The 19,386-nt window shown below is 43.8% G+C and overlaps 1 protein-coding gene across 1 annotated transcript; it reads left to right on the forward strand.

Annotated features, from left to right (window-relative positions):
* Positions 1-1,712: 1,712 nt before the first annotated feature.
* Positions 1,713-19,361, forward strand: LOC128298975 (uncharacterized). The gene is made up of 6 exons (XM_053034806.1): positions 1,713-3,835; positions 6,893-7,656; positions 10,459-10,469; positions 12,328-12,985; positions 13,106-14,558; positions 15,460-19,361. Exons 1-6 carry the CDS (start codon positions 1,888-1,890, stop codon positions 18,432-18,434), a joined length of 7,809 nt encoding a protein of 2,602 aa, XP_052890766.1. The 5' UTR covers positions 1,713-1,887; the 3' UTR covers positions 18,435-19,361.
* Positions 19,362-19,386: the final 25 nt, after the last annotated feature.

A 19,386-nucleotide genomic window follows, 5' to 3' on the forward strand; every position in this document is an offset into this window, starting at 1 on the left:
ACACAAGCAGGTATAATCATGATGCTGTATCTCTTCCACCGGGTTTGCAGGATTGCAAACATTCTTTTATAATATTATTCCATATGTCCCTATTGGTCTTATTCTTGACGAAATGACTATTTGTGTAATATATTCATATGGCATGACAGCCAAAACAACGCACAAGTTACCAACATCAGCTATATCAATGCACTCAGTTGTTGGCTTAAAATAGAAATGAAATGAAATAGAATGAATGAAAAATACATGTACGTTTTACAGGTAGCGTGTTTTAGCACTGCGGTTGCACGAGGCAAGCTTTTATTTAAAAGAAAGGAGTGCAATGTCCTATTACACAGGCAGGTATAATCATGATGCAGTACCTCTTCCACCGGGTCTGCAGGATTGCAAACATTCTTTTATAATATTATTCCATATGTCCCTATTGGTCTTATTCTTGACGAAATGACTATTTGTGTAATATATTCATATGGCATGACAGCCAAAACAACGCACAAGTTACCAACATCAGCTATATCAATGCACACAGTTGTTGGCTTAAAATAGAAATGAAATGAAATAGAATGAATGAAAAATACATGTACGTTTTACAGGTAGCGTGTTTTAGCACTGCGGTTGCACGAGGCAAGCTTTTATTTAAAAGAAAGGAGTGCAATGTCCTATTACACAGGCAGATATAATCATGATGCAGTACCTCTTCCACCGGGTCTGCAGGATTGCAAACATTCTTTTATAATATTATTCCATATGTCCCTATTGGTCTTATTCTTGACGAAATGACTATTTGTGTAATATATTCATATGGCATGACAGCCAAAACAACGCACAAGTTACCAACATCAGCTATATCAATGCACACAGTTGTTGGCTTAAAATAGAAATGAAATGAAATAGAATGAATGAAAAATACATGTACGTTTTACAGGTAGCGTGTTTTAGCACTGCGGTTGCACGAGGCAAGCTTTTATTTAAAAGAAAGGAGTGCAATGTCCTATTACACAGGCAGGTATAATCATGATGTTGTACCTCTTCCACCGGGTCTGCAGGATTGCAAACATTCTTTTATAATATTATTCCATTTGTCCCTATTGGTCTTATTCTTGACGAAATGACTATTTGTATAATACTGGAACGATGACACACCTGTGTTATTTCGGATTGCAAAACATTAAACATTTTCTAATCCTCGGTTAGTTGATAACACATCATGGATAAGTTTCTAAGCTATTGCCGATTCGATGCAGTTTTTCGAAGGAGAAAGTTTTTCCAGAAAGGCTCGAAGGAGAAAGTCAGATGGTAAAATGGCATCATCGGAAGCGTTTACCGTATCTGAAATGATTCACAAATATCGCACTGTGTTTATCTCAAACCATATAAACCAAAGAAAACACTTTTTCCGTGGCCGAGGTCAAAGGCGATAAATACAGGCACTCCCCGAGATACGCTATTATAGCGGACCGCTATAACCCGGGAAAACCCGCGTCCCCGAAAAGACCGCGGAAGGACGTCTTTTCATGTGCCGTTTTGGAGCTTGGGCAGCGGCATCCATATGCCATTCTCCGACAAAACGTCCGACGCACAGTGGTACTGCGTGCGACACTACCGTGGCCATAATGCACCGTGCAATTTCTTTCTGCCTAGCATGTCACAAGTGCTTGAAGTGTCAAATGCATTTGTTGTACTTGTCGAAAAACAAGCTGTGAAGCTAGCAAAATACAATTCTTTCTCCCGTGCATTGGTTTCCTGTTCTACCTTTCTGCACTCGAACACGTCGTTCTGCTTCTGGTCGACATCGCTTGCTTATCAAGCCATATACGCAGACGAGCGAGAGTGTTTGTTTGGGTGGTGTTGTTTTCGTTGTGTGCTAGGTTGCGCGGAACACCAAGCATGGAGGAACCGCGGGAAGCGCAGAGTGGACCGACGAAACACTCATCCGACACAGTGCAGACCGAGGACGAATCAACACAACGGCCAACCGTTGGTAGGATGGTAGTAATTTGTCGCATTTGTCTCTCCACCCGTCCTCGGATGATATCCATTCACAGTCCGGTTCCGGAGTACGATCAGAAGACACTGTACGCCATGCTACTGTCCGTCTGTCTACCACTGAACCATCGCGAAACGGTACAGGGCTTTCCGGAGCAAATTTGCCGTAACTGCCAATGGAAGCTACTAACGGCATACGATCTGTACGAAACAACCCTGGCCAGTGACGAGGAGCTGCGAGCTCAGAAGAATCCGGGAACAGTCACCAAGGTACCAAAGATACCGCAAACGAGCGAGGTGATAAAACCGGAGAGTGTACCGATGACACCGATCGTGGGTAACGATGGTGTTATCCGCGTAAAGGAAGAAACTCCCGACGATGGGTACGAGGAACAATACGGACCGGGTAGTAGAACCGAAGACGATAGTAGCATGACTTACGATCCATGCGGTGAGATCAAGAACATTAGTGTACATCCGGATGTTTCAATGCTAATTCAGCGCACCGAACAGGGAGAGGGGGAAGAGGAAGACCCCGGGTTGTTGGAGGAAACGAAACCCCCGATTCCGGACCCGATGGAGAGCTTTATCGCGGAGCATTACCAGGTTGACAAGGCCAGTGGTAATCATGTGTGCGGGTTGTGCAAACAAGACTTCCCGTACAAGAGTCAGTGCCGGATGCATATTGCGCAAAAGCACAATCCGGCCAAACCGTTCAAGTGTGACATCTGTTTCTGCACGCTCACCAGCCATCTGCGGTTGGTGAGGCATAAGATAGTCGCCCACGGTGCTGGCCAGATCAAGCGCGAAGACGTTATAGAAGCGCATAACGATAGTACTGGCGAGATGACGTTCTCCTGTCCGATCTGCCGGAAGGTGTTTAATTCGTCCGTACGGTTCAAGCGCCACAAAAATGTACACGTCGTGCACAATCGGCCATTCAAGTGCGAGGTGTGTTTGTACCGGTTCGCCACCAAACCGCAGCTGACGCAGCACGCCAAGGTACACGAAACGAAACCACAGTCCGGTCTGTCGCCTGGCAGTTCCGAGGTAGGTGAGTTCCCTTGCGACCGTTGTGAGGAAATATTCGCGGGCAAGCGTGCACTCACGATGCACCTGAAGAAGGCACACCAGGTGTACCGTGTCGCAGGTGGCGCACGACCGGATGAGCGCGAACGCAGCGAGTACGTATGTATCATCTGCAAGGCAACGTTCGCGCGCGAAACAGTGCTGAATACGCACATGAAGATGCACGAACTGTTGGCGGCCGAAAAGGAAAAGGAACGGCGACTAGATCTTGAGCGCATGGTAAAGCAGGAACTGCAGCAGCAGATGCAGCTAAATATGCCGCCCTTACCGCCACTATCGCCAGAAGTGGTTGACCGATCGGCTTGTGTGTTAGAACCGTTCGCGCTGGGGTTGGTGCCGGTAGCGAAGACGGGTACAGCTACGGGCACAAACAATAACAACAATACCAGTATCAACAATAACAGCCCACCGACTGTTAGTGGATCCGGTGGACCAAGTGGTTTAGTGCCGGGCGGTAAACGGAAGATACCGATACCGCCACCAACGTCAAGTGATATGGCGTACGTGTGTCCAGTCTGTGACATGGAGTTTGACGAACGCGATGCGCTGAAGAAACATCAGATAGAGAAGCACGCAAGGCTACAGGTTGGCATCGTGTCATCGAAGCTTGGCGAACCTAACAGCCCAAGCACTGGTTGTAATCCGCAGGCGAAAAAGATGCCACGATTTTCCGATATGCCGGAATTGAAAATGAGGCTAATGGATAGTTCTGTACGGCCGAGCAAAAAGCGACTGCTAGCCGATACGACCGCAATGAACTGTGAGTATTGCTTATGGTGCTCTTTTTACATTTTGTTGTTTTCTGAATCCTTCAATCGATTGACCATGCTAAATCATTTTGCTCTTTTTTCTTTTATTTCATATTCCCTGTGGAACTGTATTGTTTCCTTCATTGCATGCACTTGATTAAAAATAGTTTTAGCTTGAGTTGGTTCAAGATTTATGTTCGATAACTGTTATACAAACACATTCCAGTTTGGTCAGCTAAAACCCCTCAAAATTGAACATGAAATTGATGGAGAAACCTTATTAAGGTTCATGTATGCGGTTGGCCTTACCACCAAACACAAGCGATAAAGCTGACTTTACGAAAAAAGAACCACATCGATATACAGATTTCACCATCATCGTAGTTGGCATGTTTCATAGTGTGTTTGCTTCTCTGTGTATTTGTTCTGGAAAAAGGGTATTAGCTACGAAATGGGTTGCTTCCCATACCCGTATCGTGTTTTTCGCTTCAGTCAAATCGATTGATTTTAGTTACTTTGAAGCAAATGTTAAAACATTTCTACGAACATGGAGAAACTTTTACCGAACCTTTGCCACATTGCTGTATCCTTTGTGTGTGTGTGTGTTCACGTTCGGGTGAGTTGGTTCTGCAAGGGAAAAGCATCTCACCCTCCCGGATTGATAAGAAGCGAGCCAATATAAGTTCGTGTCGCATGATAAAATGTATTCCCTTTTTTATTTTCATTTGTTTCGTGGTTTCGTTTCGATTGCAATAAAGGCAATTGTGTATTCTGTTCACTGCACTTTGCTCTACAACTTCCAATAAGTGTGCAAGTGCATATTATGTCTCAAATTGCAAAAGTCATCATTTTTCGTTTGGTATTGTATTGTTGTGTGCGGTTGGTTTAGTTTCTTCTGACGTGTTCTCGCTATCTTTACGACGTACTAAACTACCACCAACAGCACGGCGCATAGCCCTTTGCATGCGGTAAAAAATTCGTAGATAATAATTGAAGTTTGTCCATTTTTATGTAATTTTTTTGCTCTTGTTTCTTCACTGTATTGCGTGGTGCAGGGTCATTGTCTATTTGCTATGTATGTGTAAGGCTTTTTTTTATTTTACTTTTGTATTTTTGTTTATTTTCCACTTAATGCAAACGATTGCTCTTTGGTTAGTGTTGTTTTTTTTTCTTTATTCATCAACATTGCGTTACAATACAGCTTTAATTTACATTTTACAGGGGTTTTCAATGATCATTTGTTTCTTAAGAAAAGTTTGCAGAAAAATAAGTACATTGTTTTTACGTGAAATTCATAACATTTTGTAACATGCTCACGATTGTTTAATTTGGGTCGAACATGAGTAATTTTGTTAAATGATTTGTCGCTTTTCTTTGTGCCTAAGGATGACAAATTCAAGTAATTTTTTTAATTTCTTTCTTTATTCCAACTACAATCGCCCAAAGAGGTATTTTGTATTATCACAAAATTGCGATAACCATTTGATATTAATTCTGAATGTATGGAATAATATGAAACAACTCATAATGAATGATTCCTTCCCACTCCAGCAAATACACAGATGTACCTTTTTCCTTATCCAAATATTAAAATGATAAATTAACCACATTTCACAGAGCTAACAGCTGGTAAGAGTCAGTTGAAGTACAGAGTACATGCAACAAATCCATATTTGCACTGTAAATGCGTAACATTCTCATTCAAACAGACAAATATATTATAATCATTATTCAAGTTCAATAGCTGAACTGTATTGTTCAAATATTGTTCTAGAAGATTTCCGTAAGTTGTAAGAATAGTCAAAAGTCAGAATGAATATTTCGAGCGCAGAAGGTGAAACTTAAGTTTTTAGTTGTAACATATGGACGTAAAACTGTAACCTGAAAACCCTGTGATATAACTTTGCTACTCATCCAACAATCGTACACTTTGTGTAGTTAATAATCAATAGCTTTTTACATTGGTGTTGGTGCTTTATGCTGTTTGTGTCCAATGTTGCTAAACCTCGAAAGGCTTTAATTTTTTCCCATATCCATTTTGTTAGTTTATCTTTAGGACAATCGCCTAACGCCCACCACCCTTCTTCTGCACCCGGGTGTTTACTCTGCCTATTCGTTATAAACCCTATAAAACACACAAAAATATACATTCCTACGAAACTTAAAACCTGTTTTATGCACTCACATTTTACACCCTTCCCAAACCCAAACCCTGTTTCCCGGGGAGTTTTCCCATCCCTCTCCCATTCGGTCACATGCCCTTTTATGTGTGAACATAAGAACGCCTGGTCTGGTGCTTTGTTTTACGTTTCTTCACAACCGGCCAATTTCGTCGACCGTTCATCGGGTTCTTTTGGGGTTTCAGTGAATTCGTTAAAGGGGCTGGACTGGGGAAATGGGTGGATCGTGGTTAAGTTGATGTTTGCATGAATGCAAGAAGTTGGAAAATTGTAAATAAATGCGTGTACCTTTTGATGTCCGTATTGCATTGCTAAACTAATCAAGTGGTTGTGCCGCACTGTATTACGGGGCCATTCATTTGTTAGTTGTTTATTCTTATATTGATTTTTGTTCGTACATTTGCACCGTCGCACTTGTGCACAACTAATGTACAATGTGCGCATTGTTCTGTTTTTGTTTCAGATTCATTTTTCTAGTCATGATTTATGCTGGCTGCATTGCTCTTGGTTCTGTTATAATTTTAACATTTTGTTTTGCTTTGTATGCAGCCTTTGAGATTATGTTTTATTTTAAAAACGATAAATCATTTTATGGACATATAAAGATAAATATTACAATACCGTTCTTCTTGAGGTAAAAAGAGAATGTTCACGGTTCACTGTTTCATTCTAGTTTATTAATTCTAATTAAAAAAAAATGTATGAAATATATGAATATTTTCATTTTTACATTTTACCTTACGATTATTTAGATGATTTCATCAGTTCGTTTCAGTGCATTTATTACATCACACTCTTTTGTACAGTTGCAATTGTACATTATATATAATAAATCACTGTAAGTTTATCTTTTTAAAACTTTTGTTTTAATGTTGTTTCTCATTTTAGATATTGACGATGGTGAACCATTGGATCATGATGAGTCGCTGGACAACGATGGGCATATCACTGCCGGCCTGTTACCCATCGATGACATTCCCTCCAGTACTGATCGGCGGTCCGCATCTGGCGCCGCAGCGACAACCCCTTGCGAAGAACCATCTCAGTTCCAGTGCGAACTGTGCCATAAAAAGTTCCCATACAACTGTTACTTAACCATGCACATGCGAAAGAACCACGACAAATCGAAACCGTTCGGCTGTAAAGTGTGCCATTATCGTTTCGGGTATCGAGGAACGTTGCTGCGCCACCAGCTTATCCACTCTTCGCAGCGTGTCCAACCCGGTAGTCATGGCTCGATCATCTTCAAGTGTCGAATCTGTTCAGCCAAATTTTTGGAGCTGAAGCAATTAAACGTACATTTGAAAACGCATCGAAAAGTGGTCAATAATGTGTCCGATACAAACCGGCAGGTGCAATTGATACAGTGCGACGAATGTCCGCAAATTTTTAGCGAACCGGCTCAGCTGGCCAAACACATGCTGAAGGAGCACCAGAAACACGACAGCAGTGATGATGATTTATACGATACGGTACAGCATGCAGGGCTGCTGGTTAATCCATCTTCATCGTCTTTTCGAGCCGATAGCAGTTATACCAGTGCGTCCACCCTAAACGATCTCAAACTAAACTCCGAACAGTCAAAGGACGATGGGACAACCCATGAAGAAGAATTCTTGGACGATGATATATCGATGATCAAGATAGAGCCAGTTTACGATTGAACGCGTATGTGTAGATTTGTTTTATCTTTCTTGTTTTAGTCAATTTATAACCATTATTTCCCCGTTCGCCTGTGCAAAACAAGGGGAGAAAACAATAAAATAAATAGCTAGAAAGGGCTTTAGTCATATAAGTGGGTATAGTATCTAGTTGTGTGTGTGAAGGAATAGATGCAAATGGTGTCTTGTCAAGGCCGTAACAAGTAAACGAAACGGAGCAAAACCGTCTGTACAATCTAAACCAAATAAACTGAAATCCAATCATCGAAGTAAATTGATTCTAAGCTGCCGCAACAAAAAACACAGGTTCCACTATGTTTTGGTTAGCCAAAGAGTATTTTATCAAACCTGCCAACTGTTTTTTGATGGTAACAGAGAGGAAAAAGCAAGAGGAGAAACGTATCTAAATAAACGAGCTAGATTTATCACAATTTGTATTATTGATTTTGTTTAACAAAAACAAATCATCAAATAATTGATGGCATTGTATCGTCTTCTTGCTGACCGATACGAATTTTAAAGTATAAAATATGTTTTCGAGAGAGATCCGGAATACGATATACGTAAAATACTACTGCTAGTTACCAGAACCATGTGTTTCGAACGATCGAGTTTAATAAGTCAATGCAAACTCCGAATCGCTATACAAATTTTATTAACATTATTTCCCACATCCATGGATCATTTTTGATTTCACATTTCTTTTTTCAACGCCTTCTAAGATTCTCTCGCCAACAATATGTTTTTCCATGTATACTATTGATTTACCAAATGGAAGTTTGTTACACGTATTGACGTCCACAGACGCGCTATTTAAGAATGTTTTTAATTGTTTAATTGTCAAAAAGATTTAAATTTTGGCAGGTGATACAGGGTGAATGGTTTCTTAAACAACAAAACTGGTACAAAACCCTATTCGAGCCGTACCCCCGCACGCAGCACTCACTACTCTTTCTTCTATCGGCACAACAATCTTAAGAGGTCTGGGCCTGCCATTTCTGGCTTTCTGCGTCTTTGTTTACCCGTAGCTGAATATTCAGTTCAAAGTATGGGGGATTGGTCCTGGATGGGAATTTTGGTCCCGGTCCGTTCCTGTGAAGACCGGCGTCGCTACCAACAAGCCACCGGGCCGTCCCAACGCTTCCAAATCACGGAAGACCAGAAATGGTCATTGAATACACGAAAATAGCAGCATTGAAAATAATACCATGTTTTACAGCAACTTATAAAGCTGTTAAAGAAGCTGTTTTACTGTTTGATTCGATGTTTTCTACTAACAGAAAAGCGAGAGTGTTTCAGGAGCTGTTGTTGAGTCTGAAGACGCAGAAGTCCCAATGGCTAAAACGCCATCAAATGCAAATAGAAAAGTTCTTTTGAATGAAAATCTCGGTAAAATCATAGGCAACAATCGTTAGTTCAAACCACATCAGCCAATAGAACTGCCTTCCATCATCATCATGATCATTGAACTTTAACGGATAATTTGGGTTTGCGATTACTGAATTGTTGCCGTCCATGTTTGGAGTTTTTACGAGACAAGAAGAATTTTGTAGGATAATATTTTTTTTTGCAGATCGCCTGTGCTTCAATAATCCATTACACATACTGAGCGGAAAATCAAGAAATCCAGGCCTGCTAATTCTGGGCTTTTTTAACTTGATTTACCCGTAACCTGGATAGTTGTTCCTGGATTGGCCCGTATGTAATTTTGTACCGGTCCTGTCGAATTGCGCCGCTACCAAATACACTACCGGGCACATCCGATTAAATGGCACCATATGAAATGTGGTGCCTGTTACTGGAAAGGCATGACTCAAATATACTGTGTGTGAGGAAAAAGTCAGAAAAAACTTGGGTAATCAGTGGTACATGAATGTGAATGCCTACTAGACTTAAGGCATATAGAATCAGTTGCAGTTTTATAATTGTGAAAGACATCGACTATCGACGAAATTATGTGCGGTGCCCTCGAGAAGCAGGAATGCATAGTAAGCAACAAGTATTATGGAGTATAATCTGACGCAAGATTGTAAAGAATTGATTAAGTGTAATTTGGAGTACTCATTTTAAAATGATATGATGCATATGGGCATCACAGTCTAGGTGGGAGCTGAACGCAAACAGGACGGGTCATATATTTTTACGTACATTTCATTCGTGATAACTGACCCAGGTTCGGGTCTTATCAACTACAATGATCAAATATATAAAACACGACGCTAGATGTCCAGATCATACGAATGGCTATAACAGACTAGGAGACGAATGTAGGCACTAAGGGTCAAGGTCCGTTAAATCCTAATACGACAACAAAAGCACTATGTGACTTGGAATATGCTTTGCCAAATAGTTTTTTTTATGAACGCCATAGTGGCTCGAGGTGAGAAATTTGAGTTATTAAACTAAATAAAATAAAATTAACAACTTCCACCAATTGGGAAGAAAACCTCTTTTTAAACATCTTTGAGTTTGCGTACATCACGGAATTCTGTTGCATAGCCCTGTAACCGGGCCGATTAGCTAGTAATGAAATAAATTCATCATTTGTTGTTTTTAACGGTTCGTTTGTATTATTACTCGGGCGAAAACATTGTTTTCGTTAAAAAAAACTCGTTAAAATGGTTGTTTGACACTTGCCTTCGTTAAGTGGCTGATTTTTGGCGAAATCGTTCAAGATTTGGTTTAAATTTCTTTAAACTGCTTATTTCAATGTTTTCTTCACAATTTGGTTCAGAATTTCTTGGTCAATTTTTAACTTATACTTTGATTATGCGCTAAATTACGTGCTCACAGCATAATTTGGCGTAATTTAATACGTGCTAAAGTCGAGCGTCGCCTGTACGGTTTCATTCGAGCACGAATTACTGCACGACGCACGGCGAAACGCGTTCTTTATCAACACGCCATCTTGTGCGATGGTGTGCGTGCCAACAAAACCGTTCGAAAGCTCACACACATACAAACAACCTGTTGCTTTCTTCCGCTAGCGAGCCAGCGTTTTGTGTTCTTTTCGTTTCTCAGTCACTGAGCAACACAGAAAAAAGGTCTGACGCCGCGCTTTCGCAGTAGTGGTGCGTCGCCTGTGTGCTTCATTTCGCGTGAACGCGTTTCCCATTTTTCGTTGGTTTTTTCTTCAGTTGCAGTTCAGTTTTCTCCCCCACAGCTACCTGTTTTAGTTGTACTTTAGTTTGCCGTTAGTATGTTGTTAGTTTTGTGCCGTGCAAAGCGTACAGATGGACGCAAACGATTTGCCCAACGAAATGGTAGTGTGACACCACACGGCACGACGTAGCGTTAAAGTGTTGCCTCTGCATACATTCCACTTTTTGGGGTTCGGTTTTTTTTTGTCACGCCCGTGTGTGGGGCGTAATGCGCACTTTGTGGATAGTGAAATAGACGGTAATGGCCACAAGGAAAAGTGGGTGATAGTTTGCCAGCGTGGTGGAAAAATCTGGTTCTTTAAATTTCGAGTAGTGCGTATGTTCCATTGCGTATGTGCCATTGTTCCGACATGTTTGATACTTTCATTGTGCTGAGTTATCCTCATACGTGATCTGCCTGCGTGTGTGTATGTGTGTGAGAGTTGTTTGCCCCCCTTGTTCGGGCTCGTTGTGCTCCGCCGAGGGCCAAGCAAAAGAAGGCAATTTTTACGACACACACAGTGTGAGTCAGAAGAAGTGAAAAAAGGTGATGATGAAGATGAAGAAACATTCCACCGAACAGTGTGGACAGCATCTGGTGCGGTGGTGATGGCGTTAACAGGAAAGGTTTTACAAAAGTAACAAAACCATAGTACCCATCGGAATTGCGAGATTGGGTGTGTGTGTAGGTGAGTGTAGAGTGAAGGGTGCGAGGATGAGGGTGTAGTGCATTGTGGCGACGAAGTTTTACAACGGAACGAAAGACACGAACCGAAGAAAGCAAAAAGAACCACACAGTGCAAAGGAAACAACAGAACCAGAGAAGCAAGAAAGAGAAGCGATGCAACGGTGCGATCGGAACGTATACGAGAGACAGAGACGCCACATCCTGCTGGAGCTGGAGCTAAATGGAATGGGATAGAGGAAGTGTGCAAAAAACATAAAAACGACAGCATAAAAAACAAAACGGGAACATAAACACACATACAAACGTACGGCGAGCTAAGCCCATCGACTCGATCTCTCGATCACACTGGCAAATAGTAGAGTCAACAGTGTGCAACAGCAGCAGCCACAGACAACAACCTCCAGTGCCCTGCGCTCATCGGTTGATGTCGCCATCATTCCATCTCTGCTTCCTTTACCCCATCTGCCAATATAACGCGGAGAGATAAACAAAACCCTATAAACGAGCCTGGTGTATGTGTGTGTGTGTACAGCCCTACATGACCATACGCATTTCATTTCAGTCGTCCCGTGTTTCGCGTGTGTGTAGTTGACAGTCACGGCTAATGGCGGCAACGTTGACATAGGCGCGGAGGACGCCAGTGTATACATTAGCGTTTTTTTTATTTTTCTAACAATTTATATGCTTCATACGGGTTTTCTGTTTAACGAAAGTGTAACTCAAAGACAATATCGAATACCGTCCATTCCGTTCAGCGCACTCCAGGTGCAGCAGTGTAGTTTAGGTTGGTGTTAGTATTTATATCAATCGATGCCAACGCACCCGGTACGTCAGCCACGGTATGGCGACCTTAAACTACAGAACACCATCGGCCGCCAAGGCTCCAACGAACGGCGGTGGTCAAGCTCATCATCATCGCCGCCACAGCCATCATTCCTCCGGTATGCCCAAAACAGTGTACGGAATGTACGCACCCACCACGAACATAGGGCATAGTCCAGGTGGTTACCTTCAGCAGCAGCACCAGCACCAACAATACCAACATCCACATCAACCATCACACCGCATGCAACAGTCCGCACTGTATGCGTCTCCATCGGGCGGGCAACCGGTTATCAACCCTCCGGTAGCGGCCGCACCGTCAGTGATGGAGGATGATGATGATTTTCTCAGCGAAATTACCGTACAGTTCGATGACGGTGTGCAGACGCTGTACGTCGGTCCGGTGGAAATCATCGACACCAAAGGAGGCATCGTCGATGAGCCGCCTGCTAAGCCGGATCCACCATCATCCGTATTGTCGATGGTTCGATCACGAGAACGCTTGCAAGAAGAACGAGCGATCGTAACCCTGGAACCAGTGGGCGGCAAGACCAAAAGCCAGCCGTTACCGATGTACCTCCAGCAACAGCACGAGCAGCAAAAACAACAACATCAACAGCATGTACGGCAACAAGCGCAACATCAACAACAGCAAAAGAAACAGAACGAGGTTCATCCGAAAGCTAGACTGAAGCAAACCAAGCAAAAGCAGCAGCAGCAGCAGCAGCAGCAACAGCAGCAGCAGCAAAAGCAGCAAGAGCAGCAAGAGCAACAACGCCAACGACTTCAGCAACAAGAAATACAGCGCCAGCAACATCAGCAAAAAGAGCTACAGCGCCAGCAACTTCAGCAGAAAGAACTACAACGCCAGCAACATCAGCAGAAAGAACTACAACGCCAGCAAATTCAGCAGCAAGAACTACAACGCCAGCAATTTCAGCAGCAAGAACTACAACGACAGCAACAGCAGCAGCAAGAACTACAACGACAGCAACAAGAACTACAACGTCAGCAACAGCAGCAGCAAGAATTACAACGCCAGCAACATCAGCAGCAAGAACTACAACGCCAGCAACATCAACAGCAGCAGCAGCAACTGCATGAACCACAAAGGCTTCAGCAGATGAGGCTTAAACAGCAGGCACTGCTACAGCAGATGAATCTCATGAAGGAATTATCACCTGAGCAGTTGGTGTTATTGCAGCAGCAATCTAGCTTAAAATCGATGACTGATTTTCAACTAACGCTTAACGCGCAACTACAACATAATCAACAGCAGCAGATATCCCGCAGTATTGATTGGTATCAGACCCAGCACGAGTTGCTCCGGCAGCATCAATTCATGCGATACCAGCAGCAGTTGCAGTGTAACCAGCAGCTGAAGGCACAGAAGCAAGCGGAAAAACCAACGACACCGGCAGCACCGCGGCCCAAGATGTGCATTAAGCAAGCACCGATGCTAAACTTTGCGCTGCACAACGTTCCATCCAGCAGCAGCAGCAGTAACATGAACAAACAGCCAAAAATTGTCTCCGATGGCGGTATGAAACGGTCACTCTCGTTGGTCGATGGACGAACCACCAGCGAAAAGCACGCGGATCGGGTTACACCGCCGGCACCGAAACGTCCCGCACATGTTTCCGAAGCTGGACGGCTGGGTGAGTTTGTACCGGCGACGGTTCTACGATCTCCACCAACACCGACACAGCCGGTCGCCATTAGGGTAGCGGCTGAAGCTCAACCGCAACAGCAACAGCAACCGCCCGTCCTGCTGACACAGCTCAAACAAGAACCCATCACCGAGGAACGGGAGGAGGAGAACGCGGAACCGGATGCAGTGGTACCATCACCACCACCACCGCCATCTCCTGCACTAGCAACAACGCCCCTCATCGAAATCAAGCCCTCCATAGCTGCCGTAGTGGAAGAACCCATCGAGAAATCGGCAACCATCATGGCTTCCACGGAGAGGACGGTATCGCTGCAGCCGGCAATGGCGTCCACCGAACGATCGGGCGATATTGTAACTGCGATGGTTGAAGAGCAAGCGGCAACTGTTTCATCTGTTGCTGTTGTTCCGAAAGGCACGCTTGAGAACGGCATCGAAAACGCTGGCGAAAGGCAACATGGCAAGGATGATGAAATTCAGCGCCCCATGACGAATGGTACGCAACAGCTGCGGGATGGGACAATGAAGGAAATGGCGTCTCCATCACTGGCTGTTAATGTAGCCGTAACTGCCGGTAGGTATTGGTAACGCGTCAAGGTTACTCTCTTATTCCTTATTTGTTCAACAGAATGCAGTTTTGTTTATAGAAAAATGATAAAATTATTTAAATATGGCACAGTATTTTATTACATTTTTGAGTATCATAAATTTTGTACTCTTTTATTTATTTATACTTCTGTGAGTATATTTAATAATGTGCCTTAAGTAATATTTGTGAATTGAATTTTATCAATGTTATTTAAAAAAAGTTACTTTCAACTGCAATTAATTTAGCACATACATAATTAATCCAATACATGAATTGCTGTTCTTTCCGCTAACACTTGCGTGTGTGAGTATGCGCCTTTCCGCACCAATACATTTAACCAAACCGGCCGGTTATGATATGTAGAACGTGTGTGACGTTCATATTATAGAAACGCCGCAAGGCAGCGTACGTATGTATAGGCACCCTGTACTCTCCGCACAACAGTGTGCGGTGTGTTGCTGCGGTTGCTCTTTTTTCTTATTGGTAAATGTTCTGTGCCGACGTCAGCACCTGGTTCGATCAAGTGTGCGTGAAAAAAAACAAAATGGAGCTGCCTGGTGGTTCGTACAAATACGAAAATGCTTCTCGGGCAACCTCTTGTCATCTGCGACATAAATGTGCTTTTATGTCAGTGCGTTTGTTTGTTTGTCGTTAAATGAGATTTCGCCGATGTACGGTCAATAAAGAATACATTTGTAAAGGTTAGTGTTGATTTATGAAATAGTGAAATTGGTGCAGGGTCAATGTGAGTGAAGCACCATGCTGCTCCATTTCCTATTTGCTGTTGGTAAAGAAAAATGATTTTCATAGTTTTCATAAATATTTTTCTGAACAGTTTCATAAAGTTTGATAATTTATTTATTTCCGTTTTTCGCTTTATTTTTAGCTGTCGAGCAAAAAGCAGTGATTGTAAAACGAGGACGAGGTCGTCCACCAAAAGCATCATATCAGAAACCCGTTGCCTCGGCTACAGTACCGACGGAATTAGCATCAGCACAAGAACCAGAAACAATCAGCAGTAGCTCTTCAATGATTGCAACACCTGGGGCAACCGATTTGGACGGCAGTATTAAGATCGGCGACCAATCGCAAGCTGAAGAAGTGAAAAAATCATCTAAAAAACGAGGGTACATATCAGTGGCGGCCCTGTTCGCCCCGGCAAAGGTTGCTCGCAAGCAACAAAAAGATCGTAACGTTGGTGAGCCTGAGAGCTGTGAAGCGATTGTATCCGCCACACAACCAGAGGGAACTGTAACGGCCGACGAAATTGTTTCAAGTACTGTTGAAGTAAATGTAGCAAACGATATAACTGAAAATAAGACTGAGCAAATGGTACCTGCACCAGTCGCCAGTGTTCCAAACGGAGTTTCAAACGATACGGTAGTAAACGGGCTCAGCAACTTACAGGATGAGATCACCGTACAACCTCGACCGCCTGTGGGAAAGACAAGAGAAGGAAGCGTTGCTAGTGGTGATGGTGGTGAGTCGTCCGTTTCGTCGTTGGAAGAAGGTGCGAGTGTAGCGAAACAAACGACCGTCCTAGCGGATATGGACCCGGGTACGGAAAAAGAATCTTCACCGGCTAGTGATAGTGGGATCGAATCGGTAAATGAATCTGGCACGAAGAATGCAAGTAAAAAGCTAAAAGAACGTTCCAAATCTTGTTTGAGCATTCCAAGTACGCCTGCTGAGCAGGGCAAACTTCAGCAGGAAGAGCAATCACAATCACAGCTGGCGGTGAAGGAAGAAAAGGAACAAAGGAGTCGTGCTGTTAGTCGTAGAGTGACCATCGCAGGAGGCGATATCGTTGGCAACGAGCACGATGACGAAGAGGAGGAACATGATGTAAAGGTGGGCCGTAAGAGTAAGCGAACTGTACGTGCAACACGGAAACCATCCGCAAAAGCGAAGGAAGCGGCTGAAGCAGCCGAAGCTGCACAACACGTGGCCCTTTCGAGCGGAGAAGAATTTCAGTGTCCCAAATGTGAAATGTGCTTCAAGACTGAGATGTGGTACAAAAAGCACTTGATAAAATATCACGGCATCGATCTGAAAAACCAGAGTGCGCAATTGCTTTCGTCGTCCGTTGATCGCGATGTTGAAAATGAAACGCTCCCTCTTGCAGATGTGCATGGAGCGGAACCGCACGTGCCGGTACTGCCGGTCGTAAATGGTGACATTGTAGCGAATGAATTCAGTACGGAACAGGATATATCTGCAGCCGCCGCAGCAATGGTTGAAGCAGTAGTTAGTGCAGAAATTACACAGGATGACACCGAGGTGGACGAAATTTCAAAAATTCAACCAGCTGTAGCTGTCGAAACGAAAGTTTCCAGTGGACGGAAAAGAAAATCTACTCCATTCAGTGCTGATGAGCATGCACCATTAACCGAAACAGGACCATCGTACACGGCACTGTCAAGCGACAGTCGAACAGGGGAGAATGATTTGGTTCTGCCCGTTGTCACAAACGTGAAAGTGGAATACCGAGCTTCCGAAGTAAACAATCGTAATCTGGTGGAAGCGGACGACGAGACCGTGCCAACCGATGATACAGATACACCACTATCGAGTACTAAGAAACGCAACAAAGCAAACCGTAAATCGATGATAACGTCGCCGGTCATGGAAACAACGAAGGTGGTAAAACCGGACCCGGATGAGTCGGACAAGCTGACACCATTCGAGACGGCCAAGGTGACTATGCTCGAGTCGGAAATGACGGGTGAAACGCACTACACCTGCACGATCTGCGGTGGTCAGTTTACGGGTAAATTGGCGATCAAGGATCACCTCGGCACGGTACACGCAGCCATTAAGCGACGCTCATGCGAATACTGTGGACGTACCTTCGTGCAAACCGGTGATCTGACGCGACACATTCGCATACACACCGGTCATCGACCGTTCAAGTGTCCGGTGCTAGAATGTAGCTTCGCGTTTATCTCATCGGGCGACCTGCACAAGCACGTGCGGCGTCACAACCAGCAGCCGTTACCGAAACCACACATATGCGATCAGTGCGGCAAGGACTTTGAGCGTTCGTACGATTTGAAGCGTCACAAGACAATGCACGCAAAAAGTGAGCCTGACTTTAAGGGCATTTCGTGCGGTGTGTGCGGTAAAATCTTTGCTCGCCAGGACCAGTTTCGGGCGCACACGTACCGACACATCGGCTACCGTCCGTACCAGTGTGAGATCTGTGGCAAGGCATTTACCGATCCGAGCAACTACTCCAAGCATGCACGCTTGCACGAAATGGATGGCGTCGAGGTAGTGTGTAACTTCTGTGGCCGTCCGTTTAAAAACAAGAGCGCCATCTCGAAGCACATCTTCCACTGTCAGCAGAAGACAGCCGGTGGGCGTAAAGCGCCGCTCAAACGAGGCGGCAAGAAAAACCGTGGCACTGGCACAGAGGAGAGCAAGAAAACCCGTCGCGTTGGATTGGCGGTCGGGTTTGGAAAGGATAGTTCGATACCGATTTTGGTAAATCCAAAGCAGGAAAAGGATACTTACGATGAACTGCGAGCCGGTATTGTTACTAAACGTGAACAGTTGGATTCGGAGCTAGAGAGCTTTGGTGCGGGTTCAGGAGGGCGCACAAAACAACAGCAGAAACAGCAAGCGTCTCGAAAGCGTAAGAAACGTCGCCAGCGAATGCCATCCTCGACCGAGGAGGATGATGAGGCGGAAAGCGATGACGACAGTGGGGATGATTTTATCGGTCCGAGTTCCTCCCGCGATCCGTACGGGGCCGAACGGGGATCGGCAGTAAAGCGGGATCGTCGCAGCAGGAAGAGTCAAAGTGCTACTTTGGCTGGACAGCTGTCATGCTCATCGCATGATGACCTCGATAAGTAAGTGCTCTTCCGGTAATATATTACGCCGTCTCGTGGTTTTTTTATGGAAGGTTTAAGAGCGAAAAGGTTTTAAGTAAAACAAAGGTCTTTGTACTTCCAATATAGGCGATAGACTCTTACGTTTCCATGCGATCCAATAAGCAATAATGACACGTACCGAACGATATGTGTAGTAGATATTATATTTAGCAGATGGCGACGCGCGTAAAAAGGGCGTCCCGCGCTCTTGTGTGCATTCGATTTAATTGAAGCATACATTTACAAAGCAAGAAAGGACATGAGAAAGTAGAGTTCCCCATCCACTGTTTATAGTGGAACTGTCCTATTACACTTATTCTTACTTAAGTGTTCTTAAGTGTAGGATCGAATTCAGGTAGCAAGCAGCATAAAAGTCTTTTGAATTTTTTTACAATATTTTTTTATTATCATTTGCAAACAGAAAAGGGTTCGTCGCTTACGATTTTGTTTATCGTGAACTTTGAAAATATCTGTTCTGTATCAAGATGCTTTTGTATCATTCTATTTTTTCTATTTTTGCCGGTTTTCTGATATGAAACATTCAAACAGTATACTGTCATGATAAAGCATAGCATGGGTTGACTATCATAGCCTACTATGCACACGTTATAAGTGGCGCGACTCTCTTGGTTACGTACATAGAGTGAGTTATGAGATACTATAAGGAATAAGTGAGTGAGCTCTTCTTGGCGCATATGAGCTAATAAATATATCTCCCCCGGGAAAAAGATCATATTATGGCAAGCAAGGTCAAGCGACTATCATAACAAAGACGCAAAGCAAAACTTAAGCTGATTGATTTGGAAAGAATAAAAAGCTCTAGTTAGATATGCTTTCGACATGCAGGACAAAAGGATCGTGCCCCCCGTCTCGATCAAGCCGATCTTAAACCAGATCCAGCCACAACGGTTGGGACTTTTATTTGTTTTTTTTTC

Source organism: Anopheles moucheti, chromosome 2, assembly GCF_943734755.1.
Source record: "Anopheles moucheti chromosome 2, idAnoMoucSN_F20_07, whole genome shotgun sequence".
Classification (NCBI taxonomy): domain Eukaryota; kingdom Metazoa; phylum Arthropoda; class Insecta; order Diptera; family Culicidae; genus Anopheles; species Anopheles moucheti.